Below are 16,177 nucleotides of genomic sequence, written 5' to 3'. Positions count from 1 at the left end.
TCACACTATTTAAAATAGTTAAGTGGAAAAATAATTACAAATTAATTTCAAGGATAGCTTGATAGGATGTTTGTTTTGTGCATGCTAGTCACAAAAAAGTGCATTCTCTTCAGTAATTGTAGTGTATTATGCTTTTATGCAATTCACAATGTTGTACTTGCAAATGCTCATATGATTAATCAAAACTAATCTATTACAGGGCTTTACCTTCCCATTGTTTGTGCCTGGCTCTGTATAATAGGATGGAAAAACATTAAGATTATATTCCCCAATTGACTGGGTTGGAGGGCTGTGTGTGTGTGTGTGTGTGTGTGTGAGAGGGTGAGTGGGTGGATGGGAGAGTGGGAAAGGGACTTGTTTTGTTGCTGTTGTTGTTGCTGCTTTGTGTTGTTCTGCTGTACGTAGCTGGCATGCTATGTTGGCACTGGAATCTGAATTGGTATCTGATTCTGACAATTGCCTGCCACGTTTTCAATTTGTACTCTGGTGCCCAAGACCAAATCAGTTACTACATACAGTATACAGTGAACAGTAATCTCATTAACAATTCTTTCTTGCCTTTTGTTAGATTAAATAGGAATCTGCAACTACTAAAAAGAAGGATTAAAGTGTTGAAAATCAGAAATAAGAACAAAATGTTGGAAACATTGACAAAAGGTTATTGAGCTGATATACTAATCCTGCTTCTCTTCCTACAGATGCTGTTTCACCTGCTGAATATTTTCATTGTTTTCCATCTTTATTCCAAATTCTGTTTCCAGTCTTCTAAATAACTTGTCAATCATTTTCCAGTTATTTTCTCATCTTAGCTATGAATCTCATTTGGAGAGCTTTTCATAGTTATGTATATACATCACACCATTTTCAATACAGCCACACCATTCAGTTAACATTCACTCAATCATGCAGTCCTTTTGTTTTGGTCGTTTCAACCTTTGAAAATACCACATCTGATTCACAAGTTACACATTGTTATGTACTGAATTCTAATATGCAGCTTGCCATTTTGACAGTCTTTGGTGATTTTACCTTGTGTATTTTTCCTTCTTCAGTACCAACCAGAAACACGTTTGTTTTCTGTCTATGGAAGTCAAAGGATGTTCCACAACCTAGTTTGAATACACAAAATATGAAGAATTATTGTTTACAACTTCTAAGATTTTTTCCATACTGATTCTCGTATGCTGTAAAAAATATTTTCATTGACTTACATAAAGACAGTTTACGTGGATAGTTCCCCAGCAGATACATATGATTTTAAGATTCAATTTTATATTGCATTATATTTGTGCTGTGAAGTTCTGAAAATGAAGACGTGTTAACTGCAAAGAGATCAAGAATGCATTAGGGACTTCCTGGATGGCATGGCCAATAATATGCTATGTTGCAAGGTAGATAACGAGGAGGCAAGAAACGGCCATGGGCATGGTGGGATGTAAGAGCTGTTTCCATATTGTATGACTGTGACTTTAAAACAATTAGGAATATAAATTTGGTTTGCTTCTTAATGAAATAATTCTGAGGCAAGAATGGTTGCTGGTCTTCAGGAAATAAGATGTTAGCAGAATGGAGAAAGTTGGACAAGGAGAGGAGTGTCACATCATTTATGTAGATGTAGTTTTTGAAAGACGACCATATGTTCTTCCACCCTTCCACAACATAGAGAAGGTAGGCATTCTCCACATTTCAATTTAGAGTTCAGATTTCTTACAAGATTTTGTAATTGATACAGAAATGTTTGATGTTTTTTGAAAGAATGCCTTTAACTGGAGATGTTGTCTTGTTTCAATGCTTTTTCACATTTTCAAGAAAGCATATGTGCCTGGAAATACAATGACATAATACTTTTGCTCTCATTGTTCTATGATTGAAAAATGATATTTTCTTAGAGTGAGCCATGATAACAACTGTTTCTTGATTATGTAGTGTAACTCTGGAAATTCAACCAAGCATTTAGGTGAGATTCACTCTTATATGACAGATGCAATTTCATTTGAGTTTCATAGAAGTTGACGTCATTCCCCATTCAGCACTGCTTTTAGAATACTGCAGAAGAATTCAGTCCAAGTTATTTTGTCACTCTTATGAATATGTTCAAAATGCTCTGCAGAATTAGGATTTCACACTGCAAGGTAATTTCTCACTATTTTTATCCTTTGGCCTCGACTAACCATGAAAACGAGCATGGCATTTTGCCATAAGTATGCCAAATAAAGTAACCGACTTTCCCTATTTTCTCAATGTAGGGCCCGTTGACAGAATCCGTTTGAAGGTTGGATTAGATTTCACAAGAAGTTAACTTTCTATTACTCTTAAAATATGAAGTTAGCCATTTCAGAACAGGGATAGAAGAAATTTCTTCACACAGGGGAGATAAGCCTTTGGATCTTATTATGCAAAGCAACCACTGAGGCTCAGGCATAGATTATATTCAAGGTAGATATTGATAGATCAATTTTTAGATATTAAGGGAATCAAAGCGTTATGAGACGAGTGCAGAAATGTGGTACAGAGATGAAAAAGCAGCCAAAGTCTTATTAAATGACAGACTAGGCATGATCACAAAGTGGTTTTATCTCAAACAATAACGATGTGGCCTACAGGAAAGAAGCCATCTCTCTGACACGGTGGTGTCAAGGAAACAACCTCTCCCTCAATGTCACAAAAACAAAGGAGCTGGTTGTGGATTATAGGAGGAATGGAGACAGGCTAACCCCTATTGACATCAATGGATCGGGGATTGAGAGGGTAAACTGCTTCAGGTTCCTGGCATCCACATCACCGAGGACCTCACGTAGTCTGTGCACACCAGCTGTGTGGTGAAAAAGACACAACAGCACCTCTTTCACCTCAGACAGTTGAGGAAACTTGGTATGGGCACCCAAATCCGAAGAACTTTCTACAGGGGCACAATTGAGAGCATCCTGACTGGCTGCATCACTGCCTGGTATGGGAACTGTAGCTCCCTTAATCGCAGGACTCTGCAGAGAGTGGTGTGGACAGCCCAGCGCATCTGTAGTTGTGAAGTTCCCATGATTCAGGACATCTACAAGGACAGGTGTGCAAAAAGGGCCCGTAGGAACACTGGGGACCCAAGCCATCCCAACCACAATCTATTCCAGCTACTACCATCCAGGTATCAGTACCGCAGCATAAAAGCTAGGACCAACAGTTCTGGGACAGCTTCTTCCACCAGGCCATCAGACTGATGAACTCACACTGATTTGAGTGCACTCTATATTACATTGACTGTTCTATTTATTATAAATTATTATAAATTACTATGATTGCAAATTGCACATTTAGATGGAGATGTAAAGACTTTTACTCATCATGTATGTGAAGGATGTAAGAAATAAAGTCAAGTCAAATTTACATTCACAGAATAGCCTTCATAGATTCAAGAGCTCAACTGAGATGTGATTATATAGAAGAGTGAGATGGATTCTGAAGTGGCATACTCAAGTGAACTTCACAGCTTTTTTTTGCAATCTGGATAAAGGATGAGATAGCAGATTCATGACCCACTTGAACATTTACCCAGACTGACACTGTTTGAGGAATTGTCTTTCTGATGGGACATAAAACAATGGATCAAGTTCAAGGACCACTGTGTCCTGGCAAACACACTTTTCTCAACTAACCAAAGGGAACACTGAATTTAGTCATTATTTCATTGATTTTTGTGAGATCTTGGTGTACAAAAACTGGCTGCTACAAATCCCTACCACTTTATTAGCTGTAAAATTATATTGTAAAATCCACCATGCACAAACAAAATGTACAGCCCCTACCCCATTGACAGAGATTTTCTTCTGCACCACATTTCGTAGACCTTTTAACAATTAATCTTGGCTGGAACATAATCGGCAATTCTAATTTAAGAGGACACGAAATGTAATTGGGAAATAGAAGTTGTAGAGACATTCCTTAACTGCTAATACCAGTTTTGGCAAGTAGGAAATACAGTATATCTAATTGCAAAAAGGCTTATGATTTATTTGAATCGGAAAACTGTAGATGCGATTCCACATTATTTTTGCCTGAAAATTCTTGAAGGAAAAAATAATTAACAGTTACTTGCTGGCAATTAATGTTCTGATAGATGATAAGATTAAATGTTGTGGCTTACCCACAATATGCAGCTGCAAATTTTCTAGTGCATCCTTACAAATTCCATCCAGTGTAAGTTTGATAATATCAGTATGAATAATATCATTCTGAGAAGAGAAACAATATATTCTAGTTACTTTAGTGATTGCATTTTCCTCTATCAATTCATCATTAAGATTGAAATATTATTTTTTAATTGCCTCCGCTGTGGGATCCCAGTAATATTATAATTAACTATAGAACTTGACTAAAGTTATATTTGCTTCCACCCTTTATAATACATGTAATTTTGTTAACATGCCAACTGGTGGCGTATTGGCATCAGCGCTGGACTTTGGGGCGAGAAGTCCCTAGTTCGAATCCAGCGGCTCCCTTGCAAGCTCTCCATCCGTGCTTGGGTTGAGTGTCCAGCTAACAACTTGACCTTGTAAAAAAAAACCTGGAGAGGGACGGGATCCGCCAGGCTTCAGATGACCAAGACACGCCATACGATGAGCATACCAAAAAGATCGGTGCAAAAGTTTGTCATGACGGTGCACCGATGACTCCATCAGGAGTTAAGGGTGCGCACACACACACAGTTTTGCTAAGTATTCAGTTGACTGTAACCAGAATTATTCAGTAGGTCAGTTAGCAGCAGCAAAAGGTGAAAGACTGTTAAGGTTTTAGGTCATTGATCCTTCTTCAGAACTTGGGCAAGATTAGAAATAAACATATTTTGAGACACAATGGAAATGCAAGTAAGTAAAGGTCTGTGATAGGGTCAAGGCAGAAGGGATTAATTGACAAAGGGTTTGATAGTGCATCCTTTACTTTCCATTATATTCTAAGTGGGTTTAGAAATGAAAACTACAGGCAAGTGAATGTGACATTGGTGATGGGTAAATTGTTGGAAGGGATTCTGAGGAACAGGATCTACCAATAGAAATAGAGAAACAACCAGCATGCCATTGTGCATGGGATGTCATGTTTGACAAATCTTCCTGCATTAAATGGGTGTGATGAGTTAAAGTTCAAGTTTATTATCATTTCAGCCATATACATGTATACCGCCAAATGAAACAATGTTCTTCCAGACCAAGGTGCACAGCATTGTACATATAACTCACACACATAAAGTAATATTACCACAAACAAATTAACAGGCATTTAGGCACATTTACATCGCAAGTTAAAAAGTAAACAATATAACGCTACTGACACTTCATACACAGTGAAATCTGGGTGATGGCAGGAAGTTCAGTTGTCCCATGGCTTGGCAGAAGAAGCTACTTCACACCCTAAATCCTTGTCCTAATGCTATGATGGTGATGATGCATTACCATTCTTAAAACTTTAATAATGGAACCCTAAAAGTTGTCCAAATGTGAGACTGAGAGAGTTGACTGGACAGTTTATTTACAAACCCATTGCTATTCATTTCACAGTCAATGTAATTATTCTGAAATAACTTAGTTAGCAAATATATGATTGAAGTCAGATCCTTTGTTTTAGGAGTTTGGACACCTTGGATCTGTACAAAAATACATTTCAATAAACGATTTCTGGTAATCAAATGTAACCTTTCAATGAGTAGTTAAAAAGAAAAGATTGCTCATAATAATTGATCATGAGATATAATAATATAATTTGAATTAGCTTATATAGTTTATATAGTAAATGCTCCTATCCAACTTTGCAAGGTCCTTATGATTTTGGGCCCCTTATCCTAAGAAAGGATATGCTGACATTGGAGAGGGTTCAAAGGCTTATGATGTAGGATCATTTAATGACCTTGGGCGTCTACTTACTTAAAATCAGAAGAATGAGGGGTGACATCATTGAAACCTATTGAATGTTGAAAGGCCTTGATAGAATGGATGTGGACAGGATGTTTCCAATGACGGGGGAGTCTAAGACCAGAGGACACAGCCTCAGAATAGAGGGACGTCCTTTGAGATGGAAATGAGGAGGAATTTCTTTAGCCAGAGAATGGTGAATCTGTGGAATTCATTGTCACAAGCAGCTTTGGAGGCCAAGTCATTGGGTATATCCAAGGCTAGGTGGTTAATAAATTCTTGCTTAGTCAGGGCATGAAGGGCTATGGAGAGAAGACAGGAGATTTGGGCTGAGAGAGAAAATGAATCAGACATGATGAAATGGCAAAGCAGACTCGATGGGCCAGGTGACCTAATTCGGCTCCTATATCTTCTGGTCTTACTTGCACTACAGTGCACCACATATGCTACAGTCAAGCTTAAGTTTATTGTTGTCATAAAAAACATATACAGTATATAAATAGTAAGATCATTCACTGTTAGTTACAATTGTGTCTTCTTTTTAATAACAGCCATTATTCAATGTGAGATATATCAATTCTCATTATCACTTCTGTGTAAAATTCATCATTGTAGATATTAATTATTCAGCCCAGAACTAAAATTTTCTCTATTATGCATAAACAAAATAAATAAATCATCATAACTATGTACGACTTGCTATAATCCAGAGCTCATCAAAATCATAAATGTGAATGGCTCATAGCCATTCCAAAGTGAATTCTATAGCTCATTTCATTTCTAAATGAATCAGTGATGAGTATACATATTTCCTGTCACAGTACAAATATACTTTGTACATGTTGCAAACAACAAACTCTCATCTTAATTTCTAGCATTTGCAACAAGCCGGCAACCAAAGATCATTTACTTTAAAGGAAATGAAAAATGGGCATGTGCTTGAAATTCACAATCGTTAGTTTTAGTCTTGTTGAAAATGAAAAATAATCACATTTTTTTCCTGTTTGTTGATCATAGAATTACAGAAACCCACAAATCCTGAGAAGGCTATGCTTATACTGGCTCATTAGACTATAGCTGTGCTTAGCCTCACAATCTTGTCATTTCTTCCAATAGTTTTCTTATCCTGAAATATACATCCAATATTTTTAAAATGGAAGCAGCTTAGAGCTGATCTAATCTGTACTTCAAAAAAAAATCTTACTACCCCATTGGATATTACACTAAGGAGTTCGAATCTTTAATCTAGTTATTCAGTAACTGGATGAAATAATATTTCTCAGCCTACTCATTGAAACCTACCCAAAATCTTGAATACGTCTCAAAACTTAATTCATACCACTTTTACCTGAGACAGTACAGTTATTTTCTCATAATGAATTTTACCAATTAGTAGTTGCTAGTGAAAAAATCCAAGTAATATGGAGTGGAGCAATAATCCTATCTTAACTATGAATTTTGTTTATCTTGCTTCTGTGAACATGCTAAAATATCAAGGCCAATTCTGTGAACACTACCAAATAATCTTTCAGAAAAATATATACCTTAACCAAAGCCCAAGAAACAAAACGCCCATCCGAAGAGATAGAGCAGAAGTTAATATTGTTGTCGAGATCATCTTTTTGCCATTTTACCTGTAAAATATAAATGTAAAGGTTGTTCATAGCTCCAAAATCAGACTAAAATGAAAACAGGTTTGAAAAAGATTTTAAACGCAAACATTTTATTTGCTGTTTTATTTGCACATTATTTGGTTGAAAGAACAGACCATACCCAAAGGCAATAACAGTCTTCCAATGGAACTGTTCTAATATATTGCAAGCAGAATAAAGACGAGAGTGGGCAGAAAGGTTAAATTATCATAGATGATCAGATTGGGTTCACTACTTTAGACTGAGAAAAAAAAGCAAAGCATTGTGCATGAGAAAGAACATGGAAATGGGTACTTTGGCCCAATAGGTTTTACGTGAACAATTATTTTTACATCATTATTTTGGATGTAAAACCCTTGGGCTTACTTTTACAATTTGATGATGAACAACTAGTTCATTATTTGAATTACTTTTGGGTAACAAGTTACTAATTTTCAGGGAATTATCTTGACACACTTTCATAAAATATTTCATGTTACCAGATGTATTGTTTTAAAATAGTTAATATTAAAATCTATTAATCTTCCTTAATTAGTTTACTTCCTTATCTCCTTATAGCAGCCCTCAAAGATTGGTATTATTAACTATGTATTTTTATATATTCTGGGTATGGAGTATATACTTGCTTGACTTCAATACAATTGGTCACTCAGAAATTGCTTCCATATGCTGTTAATCCAAGTTTGTTGTCTACATCTCCCTACCGTTTTATCAGCATAATTTGAAATAAAATTGACCCAAGAACTATCTGTAAATACTGAGAAAGAATTTAGTTTTAATATTTGGTTATTTACTGAACTCTTTGCTCAACTGTCTATGCACTAATATTCATATCCATGTTACATTTTCTTTTATGCTGTACTCACGTTTTCACAGAAGTTTCTAGTTTAAACAGAAACATATTAAACAGCTTCTAAAAAAATACACCCTGCATTTTGGACACACTTTTAAAAACATGTCATGTGCAATTGCCTTTGATGAATCTGTGATAACCCAAGCCAATAGATACTTCATTAATTTTAAATTATTCATTCTGAGCATTTGTTCACATCATTCAGAGCTGTATTTGATTACAAGTCATATTAGTGACAACTCAATGTCAAATCCATAACATCACCAAGTCTCCTAATTTATACTCTCTAAAGGTTATTATTACATCAATACACAAGGATTTGATTGGCTGTTGAACATGTCATTTACAGTGAAGGTAAAACTGTTACTTTTAATGCAGCAAGAATCATCTTTTCTGGAGTGAGGTTTTTTTTCCAAATACATTGCTTAATTTCAAAGAAATCACCAGGTTTCATTTCACCATGACTGACAACAAAAGTTTTATTGCTCAAAAGATTTTGAAGGGGTTAGGAAACCTCAGAGCCAAAAAAACTAGCTATTCCGTTTGACAGACTAATATCTTGTGTTTTATAGGCTTGCATTAAAAGAAATGGCTGGAAACATAGCTGAAATCAAATTTAATAAGGATTCAGACATATACCAATATTAACAAGGAATCAATTTTAAAGCAACTTTTAGAGCAAATATGTGACAAGGAGGTGGCTGGAATGGAATTTCATAATGAGCAAAGGATAGATAAATGGAAATCAAAGTCATCTTCTGATAGATAACAATTTAATTATTTTCACTGTAATCGATATGCTAATCAATATCCTTGATAGCTGTAATTCAATTCAATGTCACAAGCAATCCTTTAAGCTCACATGTACGATATTAGAATACCTTTACAGCAAAGACAAAATGTCATATTGAAATACTGAGAAGCAACACCTTTAACATATATAAAGCTCTATTGTGCATCTTATTTTAGCAGCATTTTCTTTTACAATTGTCTTACTTGATCTTCAGAATTTTCAATATAATGTATTAGCTTGTTTAACTCAGAAGTCAAAGTTGAGGTAAAATTTATTATGAAAATGCATATATGTTCCTATATACTATCTTGAGATCCATTTTCTCGCAGACATTTACGGCGAGATAAAGATTACAATAGAATTTATTGAGAACTATACATAAACAAAGTCTGACAACCAACCAATGTGCAAAAGACGACAAATAAAACAAATAAAAGTAACATAACACAACAGGATTCATGGTAATTTAAGCAATCCATTTTTTAAAACTTGAACAGCTTTTAAAAATATATTGCTCAAAGAGCAAAAGAAAACCGTGTAAATGCTGAAAATCTGGAATATAAGCAAAAAATATGTTGGAAATGTTCTGTAACTGAAGCAGCGTCCATGAAGAGGGTCGACATTTAATTGAATGACCTGTCCTCAGAACTAAGAAAAGTTAGAAAAAGCAGATATTTTATGTCGCAGAGAGGAGGAGAAATAGCAAGGGAATGTCTGCGATAGGGTGAGACAAAGAAAAATCAAATAAACAACTAAATAGCTGTTGTGGCATTCAGAGAGGGTGGCAAATACTTATTAATCACAGGAGACCTGAACATTGCTGTAAATAGAGGGAGAGAAATAAAGAGAAAGGGAAGGGAAAAAATGTTACATTAGAACTTGTAAGTTATCAAACATTGCAGGTGCGGGATATCCGAAATAAAAGAGAATGTGGAAATACCTAGTACAGGCAGAATATATAGAAAGTTTAAAGCTGAGGTAATTATTACAGCTTGTTGCCTTTTTATCTGAACTGGCTGGCTCTAACACAGATTATGAGGTTTGGTTATCTGAAATCATTGAATTTAGAGATTTCATGTCCTGCTACAACTGTAAAATCACAAACAAGAGAAAATCTGCAGATGCTGGAAATCCAATCAACACACACAAAATGCTGGAGGAACTCTGCAGGCCTGGCAGCATCCATAGGAAAAAGTAAACAGTTGATTTTTCAGGCTGAGATCCTTCATCAGGACTGAAGAAAAAAGATGAGAAGTCAGAGTAAGAAGGTGGGGAGAGGAGGAAGAAGCACAACATAGTAGGTGATAGATGAAACGTGGAGAGGGGGAGGGATGAAGGAAAGAGCTGGTAAATCGATTGGTGAAAGAGATAAATCCTCTCCTCTCCTCCTCCCACCTTCTTACTCTGACTTCTCATCTTTTTTCTCCAGTCCTGATGAAAGGCCTCACTTTGAAATGTCAACTTTTTACTCTTTTCCATAAATGCTGCCTGACTTGCTGAGTTCCTCTAGCATCTTGTGTGTGTTGTTTGCTACAACTGTGATGGTATGGCCCTCTGCTAAATGCTTTAGTATTCCTGAAAGTATTTCATTTTTCCAGAAGAAGAGAGGCCTAGCAGCTGGAGGTCCAGTTAATGTGTGGGGAAGGGACAGATCAGGAGAGAGGCTTGGGCTATCAGGTGCATATAATTTTGAATCGCATTAAGCAGTCTGGAGGACTGGTAGGTCGGGTCCTCAGCGGAATTCTGGGGTGATAGCTGAAGCTTGGATGATGAGAAGATTGGGGCTTGGACAATTAATGGAGAGAGATGTGAATGAAAAACGGTTAACACAAAATACTCTGCAGATGTTGGGGTCAAAGCAACACTCACAACACGCTGGAGGAACTCAGTAGGTCGGGCAGCATCAGTGGAAACGATCAGTCAACATTTCGGGCTAGAACCCTTCATCAGGACTGAACAGTTAATACTGTCATGGATATCTGTGTGAGGTCCTAGTCTGATATTGCATAGTGTGACAACATTGTTGTCTAGGGTGTGATTAATGATGGTTGTTTTTGGAACAAGCGGCAGAATTTCCTCCCAAAAAGGAGGGAGGAGAAGATGGCAGCATGACGCAGTTCGCAGCGGCCACTATGGTGGTGATGCCTGTTATTTGTCAAGTAGGGTGCTGTGCACAATCATGATTTGATGGAGACGGATGTGACAGCATAGAGGAACATCTGGTGAAACTTCTGAAATGCCTGCTTCGCTGCTGCTGCTGCTGTGTGGTCCAGAATCTCCAGAGGAGAAGGCCCCGAGTCCTCGGCTTTGCTTGTTGCTTGGCGGCCAGGGCGGGGTCAAAGCGCTCGGCAGAGGTTGGAGCTCGGTGCTCGGTGTCAGAGGGGCTGGTCGGAGGCTCGAAGTTTTCAGACGGACTCAGAGTCCGCTGCGGTCGGATGCTTCCAATGGTGCTGCATCGGCAAGTTGGCGGCGCTTGGAGGTTCATGGCAGGGAGAGTTTCTCCCTTCTACTGCCTGCGTGAGATGATGAGGCTATCAGGACTTTGAGACTTTTTTTTACCGTGCCCATGGTCTGCTCTTTATCAAATTACGGTATTGCTTTGCACTGTTGTAACCATATGTTATAATTATGTGGTTTTGTCAGTTTTAGTCTTGGTTTGTCCTGTGTTTCTTGTGATATCATTCTGGAGAAACGTTGTATCATTTTTTAATGCATGCATTTCTAAATGACAATAAACGAGGACTGAGTGTCTTCATAATCTAATCTAATCTAATCTACCACTGGAGCAGCTAAAAGGGAATCTGATGCTGAAATCTTGGAAGTGTAACTCATGCCATGAAGTGCCTGGTCAAAATTCTATACTCACACAAAATGTAAATTGTTGTTAAAATGTTTTGCTCTGTTTAATATTTTGGCACACTTTTTAAATTATGAGTTGATTTACATTGATTTAACTTGAAATATATATTTTAGTGCTTTTATTTTTAAAAATTTTTAATACAGTATAACTTTCAATGGTTTGTTATTGCCTTGAAACATTCAAGCAGGCTGACAGCACTGACAACATGCTTGGCATGGATACATTGTTTAATTAGCTGTCAAGGCTCCTGCTCACTGAACTTACTCAAAGAAATTTTGTGCTTTCGGTAAGGAAAGTGAAAGAAATATGTATATAATTTAGAGGCAGAAACTATCTTCTAGTGAAGGAAGCTTGTTTCTGCTTAACAGATTGCCGATTGTCAGATTTAATTAGATTCTATTTGATTCACATTTCAGGTTATTGAAATTGCTTTGCTTTGTGACTCAATTGTGATTTGGTACAATGATTAGAGGATTACCACATCAGATGAAAATTCTGAAAGGCTTCCTAACTTTCTGTAAATGTTTCTCTCTATAGTAGTTTGTCATAAGTTAATAGCATAATTGCTGCCGTATGAAGAAGCATCAATATCAAGCACAAAGTGGTAACATATCCACTATAAAACTACTGCTTTGGTGTAAATAAAACTAATTATCACTTTTAAGTTTAGGTAACACTGTCACATATTGCAGAACTACAGTAAATTGGCTGATCTCATTATTCATCTGAGAATAATGAGCTCTGACAATCAGTTCAGTGCCTATTTGTTACATTCGTGTCAATCAATTTCAATTTTATGTGATAAATAAGACGTTATACTCTTTTAATAATATACTTGAATTGAATTAAATTGACTTTATTTCAGATGAACTAGGGATGCCCTGATTGTCACACTCTTCAAAAAAGGTGACAAAGCTGACTGTGGAAATTACAGAGACATCTCCCTCCTCCCTACAACAGGAAAGGTACTCACCTGAATTTTATGTGACTGACTTTCACCTCTGGCAGAAAATCTCTTGCCTGAGTCTCAGCGTGGCCAGAGAAAAATCCGACATGATTTTTACAGCCAGCCCGAGAAAGCCCGGGAACAAAGTCTCCCACTTTATAAGGCCTTCATAGACCTTAAAAAAGCATTTGACTCTGTAAATCATCCTGCCCTTTGGCAGATACTATCGAAAATCAGGTGCCGGGAGAAATACCTCAAGATCCTGCAGCTCTTACATAATGATGAGTGCAACGATCATCAGCAACTGTGGCTCTGAAACAACACCTTTTAAGGTTGAGACCAGGGTCAATCAGGGGTGCATCATTGCCCTAGCTCTGTTTACCATTTTCATTGCAACCATTCTTCACCTCACAGGCTAAAACCTCCCACAAGGAGTCCAGATTCTCTATGGGGTGTGGGGTGGCGCTGTTTAACCTTAACAGGTTCAAGGCAAAGAGCAAGTTAGCAACTACTTCCATCATGGAAGTCCAATATGCAGATGACAATGCCTTGTAGCTCACTCTGAGGAGGATCTTGGTAGAGCAGGCACGACGGGCCACTCCTGCTCCTATTTCTTAATTCTTATCTGCAGTGCATAACGGATGCTTTTGCCAAAGCATACAAACTTCTGGGACTTGATCTAAACACCAAGAAAACCCAAGTCCTGCACCAACCTGCTCCAGATCAAGCTCTTAAAGCTCCAACCATCCAAGTTGACAACATCCCGCTGGAGAACACTGATCATTTCCCGTACCTTGGTAGCCTTCTTTCCTCCAGAGCCAACATTTACCTTGAAATAAATCGCAGAATGGGCTGTGCAAGTGTAGCTTTTGCCGGAGTGAATTTTTTTAACATTGGGATATCAAGGCAAACACTAAGCTTCCAGTCTATATAGTCCTCCCCTCCTTGCTACATGGAGCGGAGTCATGGACAACATTCAGCAGGCACAAAACATCCCTGGAAATTTATCGTTAAAGATGAAAGATTCTGAGGGTTAGCTGGGAGAACAGGCATACTAATCCCAGCATCCTGGAGAAGCTAATATTAACTCCACAGCCACAATTGTGACTAAACACCAATTGATGGCGATGGTTCGGCCACATCATCCACATGCCTGACTCCTGCCCCCCTAAACGGCTCCTGTTCAGCCAACTTAAGGATGCAAAGTGCACTCCTGGAGGGCACAAAAAGCGACTCAAGGACAATATCAAGACCCACCTGAGGAAGTGCCATATCAACCTGAATAGATGGGAGAAATTAGCGTAGGACAGGAAAAGCTGGAGAAATGCTGTCCATGAAGGGACTGCACAGCTCAAAGAATACCTCCACCATGCTGATTAGACATAAGGAGAAACTGGGAAAGGCCCAACCAGCTACATCCACCACCACTTCAATGACCTACACCTGCCAACCCTATGATAGGACAGACTTGTGGATCACGGATTGGTCCCTTCAGTCATGTCAAGACGCACGAGTGACCAGATCAACTACCAGCAGAAGAATTATACTCGACTATGAGTGATCGCTGATGATGATGATTATGATGATAATGAAAGCTACTCCATGATCAATCTAACCCTTTCCTGTTACATAGCTCATAACCCTCCATTTCTTTTACAGCTATGTGCCTATAACATTGGAGGAAATCTGAAGCCTGCAACAAAAAATGAATGTTACCATTACACAGAAATATAGTGTTCAATTCTTAACATAACAGAAGACAATTTACTTTTAAACTGTATGATTCTTTACACTGACATTGTGGAATTTCTGACATTAATGAAGTTTGCAATTCCAGCTAACTCTCTAGAATTCAGATATAACTATTATTTTTCTTTGAACGCACTGTTTATTTTTATACGTGACAGATCACCCCCATTTATGTGCCTCAAAGGTATTTACAGGGAAAATACTTATTCTGCAAGCATTAACCATAGTTCCTAGAATGAAAATCTGACTCAAGTAGTCAATGTTGGGAAGCACACAGTTATGTTTTGACATATTTCAATAAATAAGCTGTTTGCACTGTTGCAGGAAAATAACATCCATCTTCAAGGATGCCCACCATCCAAGTCATGTTCTCTTCTCACTGCTACCATCAGGAAGGAGGTCCCACACCACCAGGTTCAGGAACAGTTATTACCAGTCAACTATCAAGGTCCTGAACCAGAGTGGATAACTTCACTTACCCCAACATTCAATAAATTCCACAACCTATCGACTCACTCTCAAACACTCTATAACTCATATCCTCAATATTATTTATTACTTACTTTTTATTGTGATTGCTTTGTCTTTGAAAAATGTATTGTCTTTTGCATATTGGTTTTTAGTCTATCTTTGCTTGTGTGTAGTTTTTCCACTGATTCTATTGTACTTCTTTGAACTTACTGTGAATGCCCACAGGACATTTAAATACTTTGATTGTAAAGTTACTTCAAACTTTGATTAAAAATATAACAAAAATAATCACTGTTAAACTTCTGCAAAGGTATTTATTACATAAACTAATGACAATACACACCTGCCAAACTGGATCACTGTGCTTGCCTGAGTAAGCTGTACTCTTGTAAGTGGGTCCATCAGTCTGTTCCATCATATTGTAGACAGCAACGTTGCCATCATAAAAACCAACAACGATCAGATGTGGATAGTCATTATGGATGTCTAAGCACAAAACACTGCTCTCTGTACTGTACTGGTATTCAGGGTAGGTAGGATTTTTCAAGGAGTGAACCAGAAGCATGCCGTGGTTCTGCTTCATGAAATCATCTGGGGGTAAGGAAGAGAAAATAATGTTTCATTAACCAAACAAGTGGGAGCTTAATGAAGACATTTTATTAATGAAGATTTTAAATTATTTTCAGGCCAATGATAGAAAGAAATTAACTCTTTTCGGGCACTGCAAATATTCACCTTAGTGAAGATTGGATGAAGGGAGGTTGGCCTATGGAGTCAAATTGTTATAAATATTAACCAAAGTGAGGAAAATTAGTGGCGAGATCTAGAAATGTTTCTGCTCTTGGTATCCAGAGCTAACAACAAGCACGGTCATGTCATTTACAGCAAAAGACTAAAGGGATTGTTAAAACTTCCTCTACTCGATCAATGAATGAACTATAACACCAAGTTCAGAAAAGTGT

General features: G+C 37.4%; 1 protein-coding gene across 2 annotated transcripts in view; it reads right to left on the bottom strand.

The window, feature by feature from the left end:
- dnai1.2 (dynein, axonemal, intermediate chain 1, paralog 2) overlaps nt 1-16,177 on the bottom strand; it is a 207,974-nt gene that overhangs the window by 51,517 nt on the left and 140,280 nt on the right. For both annotated transcript variants that reach the window (XM_072251762.1, XM_072251763.1), the window contains 4 exons: nt 15,559-15,806; nt 7,436-7,525; nt 4,133-4,220; nt 1,030-1,109 (listed from right to left, as the gene is read on the bottom strand). In XM_072251762.1, coding sequence (XP_072107863.1) covers nt 1,030-1,109; nt 4,133-4,220; nt 7,436-7,525; nt 15,559-15,806 — 506 coding nt within the window. The remainder of the gene's footprint in view (nt 1-1,029; nt 1,110-4,132; nt 4,221-7,435; nt 7,526-15,558; nt 15,807-16,177) is intronic.

Source organism: Mobula birostris, chromosome 3 (assembly GCF_030028105.1).
Source record: "Mobula birostris isolate sMobBir1 chromosome 3, sMobBir1.hap1, whole genome shotgun sequence".
NCBI lineage: Eukaryota > Metazoa > Chordata > Chondrichthyes > Myliobatiformes > Myliobatidae > Mobula > Mobula birostris.
Note: the sequence above shows the minus strand (reverse complement) of the source record. Positions and strands in the feature narration are given on the sequence as shown.